General features: G+C 45.6%; 1 protein-coding gene across 1 annotated transcript in view; it reads left to right on the forward strand.

Moving 5' to 3' along the window:
• Positions 1-15943, forward strand: part of SPTA1 (spectrin alpha, erythrocytic 1) — a gene marked incomplete at both ends in the record, with an annotated part of 76700 nt that overhangs the window by 25636 nt on the left and 35121 nt on the right. The window contains 10 exons of the mRNA XM_080691972.1: positions 541-663; positions 1598-1815; positions 3034-3126; positions 4862-4999; positions 6737-6888; positions 8212-8398; positions 9445-9546; positions 10873-10964; positions 13348-13492; positions 15364-15545. Coding sequence (XP_080548098.1) covers positions 541-663; positions 1598-1815; positions 3034-3126; positions 4862-4999; positions 6737-6888; positions 8212-8398; positions 9445-9546; positions 10873-10964; positions 13348-13492; positions 15364-15545 — 1432 coding nt within the window. The remainder of the gene's footprint in view (positions 1-540; positions 664-1597; positions 1816-3033; positions 3127-4861; positions 5000-6736; positions 6889-8211; positions 8399-9444; positions 9547-10872; positions 10965-13347; positions 13493-15363; positions 15546-15943) is intronic.

The raw sequence follows: 15943 nt of genomic DNA on the forward strand, positions 1-15943 counted from the left end.
AATCCTCCTCCTGCCTCAGCCTCATGAATGCTGGGGTTACAAGCATGTGCCACCATGTCTGGCTCTTTTGTTTTTTTGAAACAAGGTCTTGCTAAGTTATTTTTATTTCTTTTTTTATATTTTAAAACAGAGTCTCGCTATATTGCTGAGGCTGGCCTTAAACCTGTGATCCTTCTGTCTCCACCTCCCAAATTGGTAGCTGTATCGACTGTGTGATGTTATCATGAAGCAGCAAACGAGACACTTCTCTGAGCTACTTTGATAGACATGAACAATCCCAAACCTTGAATTTATTTTCTTTCATTGACTGACTAATTGTACTGAGGATCGAATCCAGGGCCATTCCACCTTGGGACTCCAGGTGCACCTCCAGCCCTTTTTATTTTGAGATAGGGTCTCATTAAGGTGCCGAGGTTCTCACTAAGTTGCTGAGGCTGGCCTCGAACCTGCCATCCTCTTCTCTCAGCCTCCCACGTGCTGGAATTCCAGGCATGTGCCACCGGGCCTGTCTCCAAACCTTGAGGTTCTTTTTCTCTGCAGGCAAGGACTTAGTCGCAGCCAAGAATCTCCTGAACAGGCACCAAGTCATCTTGGCAGACATTGCCAGCCACGAGCCACGCATCCAAGCGATCAGAAACAGGGGAAACAAAATGGTAGAAGAAGGTACGTGTGGCCCAGACTTGAGTTGGCCCTGAACTTCCCGAGGCCAGATGCGTGGGAACATATCTATGTAGCCAAACGGCTTCAAGGGGATGTAAACAAAGCAGATTCACTTCCCACCCAAGGTGGAAATTCCCTTTGGACACCGATGCCAGATGGGTAATCAGTTTGTCCGTGTCCATATGAGATGCCTCTCCAAATCATCCTTCAGCCATATTACACGTCTCCCACTTGTCCGTCAGTCCTCTGCTTTACGGTAAAGCCAGAATTATTCAAACGAGCTGGTTTTACAACTTGACATCAACACGCTTCTCTGTAGAAGCTGCAGAGTTCCAGAGACCCGTCTGCAGCACTGGGAAGCGCCATCTCTGCGCCCCTTCTGTCCACACTGTCTCTTCTCTCAGAACTGTGCTCGGAATGGTTGGCTCCCTCAGCGCCGCAGCCCAGAAGCTGCCCAGGACCTAGGCTACACCAATTACAACACATCTCCTTTCTTTCCTTTTCTTTACCCATTGTCTAAAAAAAAAAAAAAAAAAAAAAAGATCACTGTATCTTAGAGCTTTTTCTGCTCTTCGAGGTGAATGAGAAATCCCTGTAATGAATTCCTTAGGGGGAGAAATGAAAATCTGTTGATTTTGACAGCATGGTTTTGACACTCTGAGTACAAACCGCAAGGCGCTTGGTTTTTAGGTCTGTATTTCTTACACTGTGCTAACCCATTCGCTGATATATATACACATCTGTCGCCCGTCAGCGCCGGCTGCTGCGTGACCTCACGTGGTATGTCCCGGCGTCCAGAGAGCTTGGGAGTGTGCGCCACTGACTAGCCACAGCCCGGTTCTCATGCCTCCCTTTGTCTCTCCCATATTCTAGAAAGGCCCAGCGTAGGGCAGATATCCACAAACGTCAGCCTCACTTTTCCGCTCACTACTTGCAGAGCACTTTGCTGCCGACGACGTAGCCTCTAGGGTCGAGAGCTTGAACAGGAGCATGGAGTCGCTCCGCGCTCGAGCCACGAGGCGGCAGAATGACCTTGAGGCCAATGTCCAGTTCCAGCAGTACCTGGCCGACCTGCAGGAAGCAGAGGCGTGGGTCAGGGAGAAGGAGCCCATTGTAGACAACACCAACTACGGAGCCGATGAAGAAGCAGCTGGGGTAAGACAGGGCGGAAGGAGCATCGTCCAGCAAACACTCGCTCAAGGCCACCACGCCATTTCTTTAGGGTCTGCTGAGATTGTGGGGCGGGTGCAGCCTCTGCCAGAGTGTTTGCGGTTTTGAGGGTGATCATCTTCGGCTTTCAGCTGCTGGGATAGCCTCAGAGTTAACAGGGATCCGAAGCGCCAACCCACAGTCTTCTAGGCTCACAGAGATTCACAGAATTTTTTTTTTTTTTTAGAAAGTATCTAAGTCTAAAAGGCATGACCAAAGATCTCTGTCTATTCTGTTCCCACTCTGAACTTCTCAGAATAATCTTGGGCTTTCACAAACCAGCTCAGATTTTAAGATATGGGCATCTTGATTTCTTTATTAAAATTAAATCAGACATATGCTGGGTAAAGAAAAATCTCAAAGACACCATTGTGTGTGTGTGTGTGTGTGTGTGTGTGTGTGTGTGTGTGTGTGTTGTGCTGGGGATTGAACCCAGAGGCATTCTACTTCTGAGCTATCCCCCCAGCCAGGTTTTATTTTGTAATTTGAAACAGAGCCTAAGTTTCTGAGGGCCTTGCTAAGCTGCTGAGGCTGGTCTTGAACCTGCAATCCTCCTGTCTCAGACACCCAAGTACTGGGATCACAGGCATGAAGCACCATGCCTGGATATTACACTTGATATTCATATCTGATTTGTCTCTGATCCCATGGAAAGCCAGTATAGTAGTTCACAAACCTTAAGGCCTAAAAATCAAAATGTGCACTTAAATTTATGCTAGTGCATATGGTATAGAGTAACCTTATCAGTAGCATTATCTTTCATTATGGCTAAAACCTGTGTGCAAATCTGCGTTCCCTCTGATTTTTTCAGTCATCAAAAAAATTTTTTTTTATTTGGTACTGGGGATTAAACTCAGGGACTCAGAAGCATTCTTTGTTAAATTTTGAAATAGAGTCTTGCTAAGTTTTTGAGATGGCCTTGAATCAGTGGTCCTCCTTGGGATTACAGGCATTAGCCACCATTCTCGGCTTGTTGTTAATTTATTAATTCCAGTTGCCTTAAGTCTTGCAGATATGGGGTTATAAAGAATTTTGTAATGGATGGAACGTGGTTTTCTCCAGGATTTAAGACAATAGGCATAATACAAAATTAGCAGTTGAAGCATTCATTGTCTTAGCACTTCTGTTACTTGGCTTCTGATGTTTCTCTCGCCGATAACCCAGGCTCTTCTGAAGAAGCACGAGGCCTTCCTGGTGGATCTCAACGCTTTTGGGAACAGTATGCAAGCTCTACGGGACCAGGCAGAAGCTTGCCAGGTAGGAAGAATTCAGGGGTGACAGCAGCCACCCAGCACATCCCCGAGCAAAGCGGGCGCTTTATCACGGATTATTATGTCCAACGACCAGGGAACGATTACAAAGAAAATACAGAGTTCCGTAATCCAGCATTGATGTAGATCAACAGCGATTTAGTCCAAAAGAAGTTTTCAATAAATCCTATGTCTTGTTGGTGGTGGTGGTGTTGGAACTGGGGGTTGAACCCAGAGACATTCTATCTCCAAGCTACACTCCCGGCCCCATTTTTTTCTTTTATTTTTATTTTGAAACAGGGTCTGGTTATAAAATAGTTCAATGAGAGTCTCACTACTTGCTGAGGTTGTCCTTGAACCTGAGATCCTCCTGTCTCAGCCTCCCGAGTACTGGGATTACAGGCTGCCCAGCTACCCAGGTCTTATGATGTCTGTTTTGAGTTTCTTTTTTCACCTCTTTACAATGCTCCCTAGCTCCCTCTTTCTTTACCTTTTCTTTGTTGAGCTCTTTCCTCTTTATCTTTTGTTTTACTCCCATCCCTTTATTTCTTATTTTTATACCAGCATTTATTAAATGTGTACCATATGCAGCCATGAATTTTAAAAAAGATCTTAACTTGCAAAAAAATGAAGCCAGATAGTTTAATGATAAACTCATTTAATATGTGTATGAACAGGGGAAAGAGTCTCAAAGAAAACTGTTCTCTTTAAATAAGAGTGCTAGAGGATAGAAAAATGTTGACAGCGGAGGTGAACCCTCTAATTCAAGTTATACTTTTACAAAATGGGTGGTGAGGGATCGATTTTAATTTGTGTATGAGAGATTGGTATTTAACTCCATTATTCTACAAATACATAACCAGTTTTCCCCACACCATTTGTTGAAAATGCTGTCTTTTCTCCAGCATATGTTGGTATGGGATTCAGATGGAAAAATATACCAAGTCCTGGGGGCATGTGTGTTCCCAGAACTCTGAGCTTCATTATGGTATATAATTAAAATGCATCAATAAAAGCATATATATATGTACATATATATACATGTGTATATATACATATATGTGTGTATATATAGACACATGTATATATGTGTGTATATATATATTTATTTGGATATATATATTTATTTGCTCAGTTCCATACCATGATCCTCCTGTCTCAGCCTCCCAAGCCTCACAAGTGTGCGCCACCACGCCGGGCTCTTAAGAGACAATTTTAATAGTACCAGTTTTTGTTCTCACGTTTTTAAAATGCTGTTGTCTTTCCTGTGCTATAAGCCACAGTCTCTAAAGTATAGGTGTGCGGTTCCCTGGCACGATGACTCTGCTGTGGTTTGTTAGTAGACAACCATCGTGAGGCAAGGAGAGGATACAGAGTCAATCTTTCACTTTGTCAAGCAATTTTCTGAAACCTCACTGTGTATAATCCTTCAGTGCCTTCTTAAAAAAAAAACTCATATGCCCCTCCGGCTTTAAGAACAATGGCATATGGCATTTAGCCTGCCTTACAAATTGCACATTAACTTGTTCTTTCTCTTCCTGTTTTCCCACCTGTCAGGCCCCGATAAGGCTCGCAGTGGAGTCTTATCTCTGAAGACCCGTTTTAATCTCTGGCGGCCAGGGCTGAGGTTCCGGGACTGGCCGCCTCCGTGGGCTCCTCGAGGAGAGAGTGCTGATGCTGAGTGACGTGCCATCTGATATCCGTTGGATCGTTCATTTCCTCGTTGTTTTTGCTTTCTCTAGCAACAACAGGCCGCACCAGTAGAGGATGCCACTCCAGAGGAGATGGTTGTGGCGCTGTACGATTTCCAGGCCCGAAGCCGGCGCGAAGTCAGCATGAAGAAGGGCGACCTCCTGACTCTGCTCAGTTCCATCAACAAGGTAACTCCCCTTCGACCTCTCACCTCTCACCTCTCACAGGTGTCCTGGCTTTCCCACGCTGACACTCCTAACCCTGCCAACCAAGGAGTTACAGTTCCTCCCTCCCTCTCTCTAAATATAGTGTATTAGGACATCTGTATTGTGGTAATAGGGGTTGAGTCCAGGGGTCTAGTGCATGCTAGGCAGCCTTTCTACCACTGAACTTCATCCTCAGCCTTTTTAAAATTTTTCTTTTGAGACAGAGTCTCACTAACTTGCCCATGCCAGCTTCACACTTGCAAAACCCCTTTCTCAGCCTCCCAAGTCCCCAGGATTACAGGGATGCACCGCTGTGCCCAGCCTCGATGTTTTAATCACTTTTGCGTTATTTGTTAAGTCGTATCTTCTTTTCTGGAGACCGTACAAGATCCTAGAAAATCTTTGGGAATTACAATCCTGATTTTACCATTACAAAAATGGAGAATGGAAGTCCAGTAATTAACTCGAGCATGCGTAAGGTAGGGGCAGCAATTGTATAATATATAATGATGATGCTGGACTAGATTGTCCCATTCTTCCATTCCCCTTGCTTGTTCTCCTTCTGTGACAATATTCCTAGTGATGGAACAGTCACATCTGGGTTAGGAAGAGACTTAAGAAGATGAGTCACTCGCTGGTGGAGCAGGTGCACCAGTAAGTTCAAGGCTGTAGCCAACCTAGGCGATGCAGAAAGGCTCTGTCTCAGAAATAAGGAAAGAGGGAGGGAAGGAAGGAAGGGAGGGAGGGAGGGAGGGAGGAAGGAAGGACGGAAGGAAGGAAGGAAGGAAGGAAGGAAGGAAGGAAGGAAGGAAGGAAGGAGAAACAAGAAAAGGAAGGAAGGTTGGTTTTACAATATTGACTCATGAATTGGCAAGTCAAAAATCGCAGGGTAAGTGGAGCAGAAAAGAAAAAGGAAAAAAGAAAGACAAAGATGAGCCTTTTACCTTGGTGTTTGTTAGACTTTGTGCCTCTGAAGACAGTGATAGAATATTGGCTAGGATTTTTAATATTTTTTTCATAAGAAAGTCCAGTGATTTTTTTATATACCAGGAGAATGCCTCGCTAGCAAATAGACTGTGCCCCACCCCCTTCCTCTTTGCCTAGACCCCTTCATTTTGCCATAATATTATCTTAAAAAAGTTAACTCCAGAGAAGTTAGTACAGTAACTATAATCCCAGTACTTGGGAGGCCGAGACAAGATTATTGCAGAATCAAGGCCAGCCTTGGCAACTCAGGAAGACCTTCAGCAACTCAAAACATACAAAGGGTTAGGGTGTAGCTCAGAGATAGAATGCCCAGGGTTCAGTCTCCACAACCACAATCAAAACAAAACAACAACAACCTTAATGAATTTCAGGACCCTTGGCCATCACTACCTCTGGGAGTGGGACGGGGAGGAGAAATTTTTCTGCACTGTCTTCATGCATAGATGCCACCCCAAAAAAGCTCAGTTTCATGTCTGGAGAACAAAGTGCCCCCATTATTAGAAAAGCTGTCTTTGTCTTTTCACCCCACCTCATCCCATAGCTAAGGGTCTGATCTCCAATATCAGGCTCCAATATTGATCTCCAATATTGATCTCAGGGGCTCTTCACACACCTGCTCTGTCAGTCATACTCACCCAAAGTGGTGGCTGGGGACTTACCCCAGGCTCGCAGCCTCTCCGGTATGGGCTCGACTGAAACTTGAGCAGTAAGCAGGCTCTGTTCTGTTCCCAGGACTGGTGGAAGGTGGCAGCTGATGATCACCAGGGCTTCGTTCCCGCAGTCTACGTCAGGAAACTGGCCCAGGAGGAGCTCCCGACGCTCCCGCAGCGGCGGCAGGAGGAGCCCGGGAGCATCGCCCAGCGCCAGGAGCAGATCGAGGGCCTGTAAGCTCTGGGCTGGACAGCCCAACAGTGCTCCCTTAAATAATCCCTGTGGACTGAAAGTCACAGATTGTAAGAACTGAAAGCAAATTTAAGTCTTCTCAACACTGAAGTTCTATATGAAGAAAAGGAACCCTAGGATCATTAAGTCGATTGCCTGAAGTCAGGCACTTAACATAGCCATATCTGCTGATCCCTGCCCAGCACACCTTTGAGGTTATCAAAATATCCAGTGATAGCGGGGAGTGGTGGCGCATGCTTGGAAACCCAGCATTCGGGAGGCTGAGATAGGAGGATCATAGTTCGCGGACACCCTTAGGTACTTAGTGAGGCCCTCTGCAACTCAGTGAGACCCTGTTTCAAAATAAAGAAGGAAAAATAGGGCTGGGGGTGGAGCTCAGAGGCAAAATGTCCCTGGGTTTCATCCCCAGTACCACAGAAAGAAAAAAAAAAAAAAAAATATATATATATATATATATATATATATATATATATATATATATAGAAAAAGAGAGAGAGAGAGAGAGAGAGAGAGAGAGAGAAAGGAAGAGAGGGAGAGAGAGTGTGTGTGTAATAGCCATACAAACTTTTGCTTAATCCGTTGTCTATCTAGTGGTCAGTAGGCATGTAAAATCTGACCCTTCTAAGCAAGATGCAGCAGTATGGTCCTGCTGTAATCCTAGGACTCGGGAAGCTGACACAGGAGGATCCAAGGCTCAAAGACGTTCTCCGCAACTTAGGAGGATGTCTCAGTAACTGAGCAAGCCCCTGTTTCGCAATAAAAAATACAAAGAGCCGAGGGTGTAGCTCAGAGGTAGAATGCGCCTGAGTTCAATCTCCAGTATAAAAAAAAAAACCCTAAAAATAAAAAATAAATCACTTTTCTTAGAATAGGGAAGATGTGTTGCCAGTCATACTTTGGGGTCATTGATATTTTTATTGTTTTTAAATTTAATACAGTATTTGTCTCTCTGCTCCTAATGCCTTTTTCTTTTTCTTCTTTTATCTTTATTTCTTCCTTTCCTTTACTGATCTTATTTTTTCCCTCCTTTCCTTTTTGTTTCTTTTTGTTTGTTTGTTTTTTGTGTACTGGGAATGGAACCCAGGAACCCAGCCAGGGTCATTCTACCTCTGAGCTACACCCTCAGCCCTATCTTATTTTTTTATTTTTAAACAGGATCTTGCTAAGTTGCTGAGAATCTCTTTGGGTTACTGAGGCTGGTCTCAAACCTGCGATCCTCCTGTCTCACCGCCAGGTACTGGGATGACAGGTGTACACCACCACACCTGGCTTACTTTTCCCATTCTCCCGACTTCTCCATCCAGGTACCAGTCCCTCCTGGCTCGGGCAGAAGAGCGCAGGCGCCGTCTGCTACAACGTTACAATGAATTCCGGCTGGCCTACGAGGCGGGGGACATGCTGGACTGGATCCAGGAGAAGAAGACCGAAAACACCGGGCTGCAACTAGATGACGTCTGGGAGCTGAAGAAGAAGTTTGATGAGTTCCAAAGGGTGAGAAGGAGGGGCCTTCTTGAGGGCTCACATGGTGTGTGTGTGTGTGTGTGTGTGTGTGTGTGTGTGTGTGTGTGTGTGTGTAAAGAGAAAGAGGAAGCTGCTGGGGGTGCACGTTTGTAATCCCAGTACCTGGGAGGCTAAAACAACAGGATCGCGGTTTGCAGACAGCCTCAGCTGCTTAGCGAGACCCTTTGAGACTCAGTGAGACCCGGTTTCAAAATAAAGAATAAAAAATAGGGCTTGGGTGGAGCTCGGAGGTAGAATGCCCCTGGGCTCCATCCCCAGCACTGCAAGAGAGAGAGGAGAGAGGAGAGAAGGAGAAGGAGGAGGAGGAGGAGAAGGAGGAGGAGGAGGAGGAGGAGGAGGAGGAGGAGGAGGAGGAGGAGGAGGAGGAGGAGGAGGAGGAAATGAGAGAGAAGAGAGAGATCCCTAAAGTGGTTTCTCAAAATATCCCTTAATAAAGAGAAACTGTAGCTCAGTCAAAATTCTATAAAGACGAAGGAGTTTGTAGTGATAGAAAATAATATTACACGGCTCAGGTATAGATCACTCTGAGGGTATAAATTAATATGGGAAAAACTTAAAACAACTCTAAGAGAATGGGTGTGTTTCATACTCCAGATGAGTGGTAGTTCTCTTGACAAGTTTCGAGTAGCAGCTGGGTGTCAGAAGGTTCAAAAATACTCTCTTAAGGGCTGGGGCTGTAGCTCAGCAGAGGGGCATTTGCCTAGCAAGTGTGAGGTCCCAAATTCCATCCTCAGTACCTCCACCATTAAGAGAGAGAGAGAGAGAGAGAGAGAGAGAGAGAGAGAGAGAGAAGAGAAAGAGGTGAAAATAGAAAGTAACATAAAATATATTTTATAATATATAAAAGTAGTATAAAATAGTAAATAGAAAGGGGTGAAAAGCATCCAGTTAGAGCTTTCTGTGTATGGCAAATGAGGTGAGTGACAATGCTGAGCCCAGTGGGGTCAGGATGGATGGGTCAGTGCAGACTTTGGAGGAGGGCACTCACAGTGCTCTGGACACATTTGCTCACCCAGGATTTGAAGACCAATGAGCCCCGGCTGCAGGACATCAACAAAGTGGCTGACGACCTGCTGTACGAAGAGCTTCTCACGCCGGAAGGCGCCCACATCCGCCAGGTGAGGAGGCTCCTCCCTCTCCCTCCTCCACCCGTGGGTCCTCAGCATCCTCCCTTTCTTCTGCCAGCCCAACCTCAGGTCTCGTGGGTCCCTTAGGACGTGCAGGTCACCAAAGTGTGGAACTGCGACGGACAAGACCAAAGGCAACAACAGTCCGGGCAGTCCCACCAGCATCATGTCTAAGTGGGAGCAGGTCCACCTGCTCAGGGCATCCAGGGTCCTCTGTGCCTCCACCTAGGAGGGGAGGACACTAGTATTGGTACCAGGCATTCAGATTTAGCTGCAAGAGGTAATATTAGGAGGTTCAAAGAATTCTGCACTGGATATTAAGGAATTTGGGCTTAAGTCATGCCTGTGTCTCTCACTGTGGGTCACTGGCAAATCACTCCGTGTCTGTTCTTTCTTTCTTTCTTTCTTTCTTTCTTTCTTTCTTTTCTTCTTTCTCTCTTTCTTCCTTCCTTCCTTTCTTTCCTATAAAGTTTTTGTTTCATTTCCAAGATCAAATATTACAACAGGACGTTTCCATGTATTTATTTAACAATGCAGCAGTCGCTGGGCGCGGTAGCGCACGCTTGTACTCACCGGGCTTGGGAGGCAGAGACAGGAGGATCGCGCAGGTGCAAAGCCAGTCTTGCTGGCTTAAGAAACCCTGTTTCCAAATAAAAATGTATAAAGTAGGTCTGGGATTGTAGCCCGGAGGTAGAAGGGCTTCAAGGAACCCCGGTACCACCAAAAAATAAAATAAAATATAAAATAAAATGCAGCAGTTGGATTTATAGATCAGAGGTGTCCTCTCTCAGCACAGTGAGCTGACGTCTCCAAAGGATTTACTGCCCCACTCCCCTCCGCCCCCACCCAGATGGACCACCCGCCTCCCCTATGCAAGTTGTAGTATTGATAGAAACCCACTGGGTATACAGCACAGCAAGAATATTCACTTTTTTTTTTTTTTGGTACTGGGGATGTGGGGCATTCAGTTCAGAATACAGAAAAGCAGTGTGTTTGCCTGGAGTAATGTACCAGTGTCTCCATAGCCAGGCACCTGTCTGAGCTCATTTCTGGAGGTTGGAATGTTGTCTCAGTGACAGCAAACACTGATGTTTGCTCCAGGCTGAGGGTTTCACCTGCATTGGTTTGGAAAGAAAAGATAACATTTTCCCTGTTGTCCTTGCATTAAAGGAGACCAAGCTCAGGCTAGTCGACCAAGAAGAAAAATTATGTAATCTATGTAGGATAATAAAGCAATAACATAAAGCCCAGCTGGTTGCAGGCACCATTGACCTAGCTGAGCTGGCTCTGTCTGAAGCCTGTGTCTGCCTCTTTTAGGAACTGAATACCCGCTGGGGGTCCTTGCAGAGGCTTGCAGATGAGCAACAGCAGCTGCTGAGCAGTGCCCATGCTGTCCAGGTGTTTCACAGGTAATAATTTTAATCATATATATATATATGCCAGGCATGGTGGCACATGCTTGTAATCCCAACATTTAGGAGGCTGAGACTGGAGGATCACGGTTCACGGACATCCTCAGCTACTTAGTGAGGCCCTTTGCAACTCAGTGAGACCCTGTTTCAAAATAAAGAATAAAAAATAGGGCTGAGGATGGAGCTTGGAGGTAGAATACCCCTCAGTTCCATCCCCAGTACTGGGAAAAAAAAAATAGGGCTACTTTAGAACCCGCTCACAGAACGTGCAAGTCCAGTTGCCACCACAGAACCGTAGCTGTTATTACAACCCTTTTTCCTAAGACAGAAAGACGATTTTCAAATAGGAGACTGAGTTTTTCAGCAGTCACCCCCCCACACTTGGCACACTGGATGAGCCAAGACAACCAATGTATTAACCATTAACGTATTAACCAATACATTAATGGCTGCGTTGAGCCCTGGTTCATAATTAGGATTTATCCATGCATTGGGGTCAGGGAGCCAAACAGAAGCATAAGTCAGAGGCTCAGGAATTGCTTTCCTGACACCAGTTCACAGTGACTTTGTTCATTAACATTTGTTGGTGTGTTTGATTATCAAACTTAGACCTACATTAAGAAATAGAAATACATGTAAATAAAACAGATCAAATGCTTCCTATGTATAAATGTGTTTGTATATGCATTTATTTATTCTATTTTGGCACTGGAGGTTGAATATAGGGCTGCTTTCTCAGTGAGCTATACCCCCAGCCCTATTTTATTCATTTTATTTTTAAAATTTTTATTGGTGCGTTGTAGTCATACATCTTAATGGGGCACAAGATGGTGGAGACATACATGCACCTCACTCATTTAGCCCTTCCCCAATTCCTGCCCCATTCCCTTCCCCTCCCTCCTTCTCATGTTTGGCTTAGTGATTGACTTAGATATGTTTGTGAATGTGCATCTTGTACATTAGGAAATTTCCCTCTTCCTCACTCCCATCCCCTCAGTCAGGTCGCCTTATTTGCTCATGTTTGGTTTCTCCTTCCTTGTCTAGAGTTCCTCCTATGACCCTTTTTCTCCCTCGCTTCCACATATTAGGGAGAACATCCGATTTCTTACTTTTTGTGGCTGACTAATCTCACTTAGCATAATGTTCTCCAATCCATCCATTTTCCCACAAATGAGGTAACTTTGTTCTTCTTTATGGCTGAGTAAAATTCCATTGTGTACATATCCCACAGTTTTGTAATCCAGTTATCTGTCTATGGACATCTTGGCTGGCTCCATAGTTTGGCGATTGTGAGTTGTGTGGCTATGAACATGGATACACATGCATTAGCTCAGTAGTTTAGTTTATATTCTCTTGAGTATATACCCAGAAGTGATATTGCTGGATCATATGGTAGGTTCATTCCCATTCTTCTGAGGATCTTCCGTACTGTTTTCCAAAGTGGTTTCACTAACTTGCAGTCCCACCAGCAATGTATTAGAGTTCCCACTTCTCCAGATCCTCGCCAGCATTTGTTGTTGTTTCTGTTATTAATGATTGCCATTAGGTGAAACTAAATAGACACTTTACAAAAAATAAATTTAAATGGCTTATAAATGTATAAAATGTTCAATATCATTAGTAATCAGAGAGATACAAATCAAAACTACCCTGAGATTTCAATTATTTTTAAATTTTGAAACCAGTCTCACTAAGTTGTTGAGACGGGTCTCGAACCTATGGTCTCCTGTCTCGGTTTCCCAAGCACTGCAGTGACAGGTGTTCATCACCATGCCTAGCTTATACAAATGTAACTTTGAAGATGCAAAGGAAATCTGGGTGCAGTGGCACACTCTTGTCATCCCAGTATTCAGGAGGCTGAGACAGGAGGATTGTGGTTTGTGGACAGCCTCAGCTACTTAGTGAGGCCCTTGGCAACTCAGTGAGACCCTGTTTTAAAATAAAGAATAAAAAATAGGGCTATGCCCCTGGATTCCATCCCCAATACCACAAAAATAAAAAATAAAAATGCAAAGGAGAAAAAGCAGAGACTCTGATGGGTCTGGCTATTTAGAATGGCTTAAGTCAGAAACCATGAAAAATAATGTTTAGGCATTTGGCTCTGCAGTGAGATCCCCTGGTTCAAACTTGAGCCATACCATTTGGTAGTGGTGTTATCTTGAGAAATTCTTAACTTCCTCAAGCCTTGGTTTCCTAGTACCTCTAATGAAAATGGTAACAGTAACCATGCCTCCAGGAGTCATGACCGTTAAGGGATCCTAAGTGTCCAGCACCTAAAAACAGGACAATGGTGGGCATGGTGGTGGTGGGACCTCCTGTGACCCCAGTGTCCGCCTTTGTTAGACGTTATTGCTTTCAAATTCGTCACCCTGTGTGCCAGGGATGCAGATGACACCAAGGAGCAGATTCAGAAGAAGTGCCAGGCCCTCATTGCCGCCGACCCGGGATCAGACCTGCCCAGTGTCCAGGCCCTGCAGCGGCAGCACGAAAGCTTTGAGCGAGACCTCATCCCATTGGGGGAAAAGGTGAGACGCAGCCTCCGAGCCTCCTCAACACCTTCATTTTTGTTTTTAAGTGATATTATGGTGTGGGGAATGTACTTCTACCAATGCCTTTTTCTCCTTTTTAATATCCTTTTATTGGCACATTGCAATTGTATACCATAATGAGGTTTCGAGTGTTAGAACCATACATGCACACAGCATTTGGTGGGTTCTTCTCTGGATACCATTCCACTCCCTCCTCTCCCCTGTACATATTATAGAGATTAGTGTTGGCAATGCCTCTTTCTTGGAGTTTCTTAGTCTCCTTCCGAAGCTTTTCTTTCTTTTTTTTTTTTTTCCATTACTGGGGATGGAACCCAGGGGCATTCTACCTCTGAGGTACACCCCCTGCCCTATTTTTTATTCTTTATTTTGAAACCGGGTCTCATTAAGTTGCAGAGGGCCTCACTAAGTAGCTGAGGCTGTCCACGAACCGCGATCCTCCCGTCTCAGCCTCCCGAATGCTGGGATGACAAGCGTGCGCCACCACGCCCGGCTTGGCCCCAGTATTTTATCTCTTTCCCTTGTATCCTACTTGCTCTTTTCCTCTGTGCCCGAGGCGTGACCATCCTGAGTATTGTAGGAAACTAGATCCCCAGAGACAAGAGACAGTGGCCGGAGCTGCATAGCAGGTTACTTTATTCACCGATGAAGGCTCAGTAAGAAAAGCTCCAGTCTGAGCCCTGAACTTAGAACATGCAAATTCTTTTTATGCATTTGGTCACCTAATTTTAGAGTGGCGGGGCAAGCAAGAGACTTTTTTTTTTCTAGCATAAGCAAGATGCAGAAACAGGACAGCAGTTAGTCAGCATATTGTTTCTTTCTTTTTCTGCCAGTTCTGTGCCTTATCTTGCGAGCTGAGGAGGCTCTGCTTGTTAACATCTGAGGGGGGCCTATGAAGTAGCTTCAAGGGCCTAGCCAGGCTCCTGCCTCAGAGTAGCTTCAAAGACATAGCCAGGTAGCCGGGCGTGGTGGCGCACGCTTGTCATCACAGCATCTGGGAGACTGAAATAGGAGGATCGCGATTCACAGGCAGCCTCCGCTACTTAGTGAGGCCCCTTGCAACTCAGTGAGACCTTGTTTTAAAATAAAGAATAAAATATAGGGCTGTGGTGTAGCTCGGAGGTCGAATGCCCCTGGGTTCAATCCCCAGTACTGGAAAAAAAAAAAAAAAAGACAGCCGAGCTTGTGCCACCTGAGGATGTGCCTCTGAGCCCATTAACATGGACAAAATAGATTTAACTTCTGCCATCCAAGCACCTGTGTCTCTTTGACTCTTCGGTGGGATTCAGGTGGTAGAAACAGGGGCTGGCTCGTCGGAGGCCAGTGGCCTAAGAGAACTGGCAACTCTTCTTCTGAGGATGGTCAGACCTGGGCCGAAGCATCCACCCGGTGTTTGCACAGTCAAAAACTGAAAAATCTTAATCTCACCCTCCAGACCAAAAGTGAAGTGTGAAATTTATCAGATGCACTGGAGGCAGCAGGCAGCTTGGCATGATCACGCAGAGCCCAAGGCACAGATACGGCTGTGCTAAAAAGATCCCCCCATGAGGAAAAGGACTCGGTTCCCCAGCCAGAGCTGGGTGTTGCTGACTAAGCCGCGGAGTCGTTAAACCATCTTTACTTGCACTTGTCCCACAACATCTACTTTTAAAAGAACAGTAAGGTCAATTCTGGCTACTTCGGAGAGTGTCCCTGTGAACTCACAGGTTGATGTGGTTTCATGAGTTACTAAGATACGAAGGCACATCCCTGGTGTCTACTTGGGGAGGTGAACACCAGGACCGGGACTCTCATTTGCCAAGATTCAGGTGCTGCCATGGATGGCTATCAGAGCTCTTGGCCCTCCCCAGGTGATCATGTTGGGAGACACAGCCGAGCAGCTTAGCGAGTCACACCCAGATGCCACCGAAGACCTGCAGAGACAGCGCACCGAGCTCAACCAGGCCTGGGATGACCTGCAGGTGCTCACAGAGGACCGCAAGGAGAACCTGAGCGAGGCCCAGAAGTTCTACCTGTTTCTCAGCAAAGCCGGGTAAGATTGGAGAGGTAAACGCCCACCAGGAAGGTAGGCAATCTTACATCTGCCCCCAGGCAGAGCCTCTGGGGCCGTCTAGGTATAGGGCTTCTCACAGCCTGGTTTGGAAGGCCCTACTCTATCTCATCTCTGGGTGAGGCCCAGAAATGCCAGGTTCATTATGTGAAGCCGTAAAATACTGCTGTTTTAGGAACCTGGCCACCTGGGCCATCTACATAGCTTCTGCAAAGAGTGGATCATCTAGCAGTGGCTCCATCAGGAGTTAGAGTCTTCCTTTCTAAGGAAGATAAATCTTTGGAGATAAGATATTTCTTTAAACCCCAGAAACCACTTAAAGGGACAGGAACCAACTAGAGTCATAGAATACGTGCAAGTCCAGGACTCCAAAGCTCTGG

The sequence above is a fragment of the Muscardinus avellanarius genome (genome assembly GCF_963383645.1).
Source record: "Muscardinus avellanarius genome assembly, chromosome: 3".
Taxonomy (NCBI): Eukaryota; Metazoa; Chordata; class Mammalia; order Rodentia; family Gliridae; genus Muscardinus; species Muscardinus avellanarius.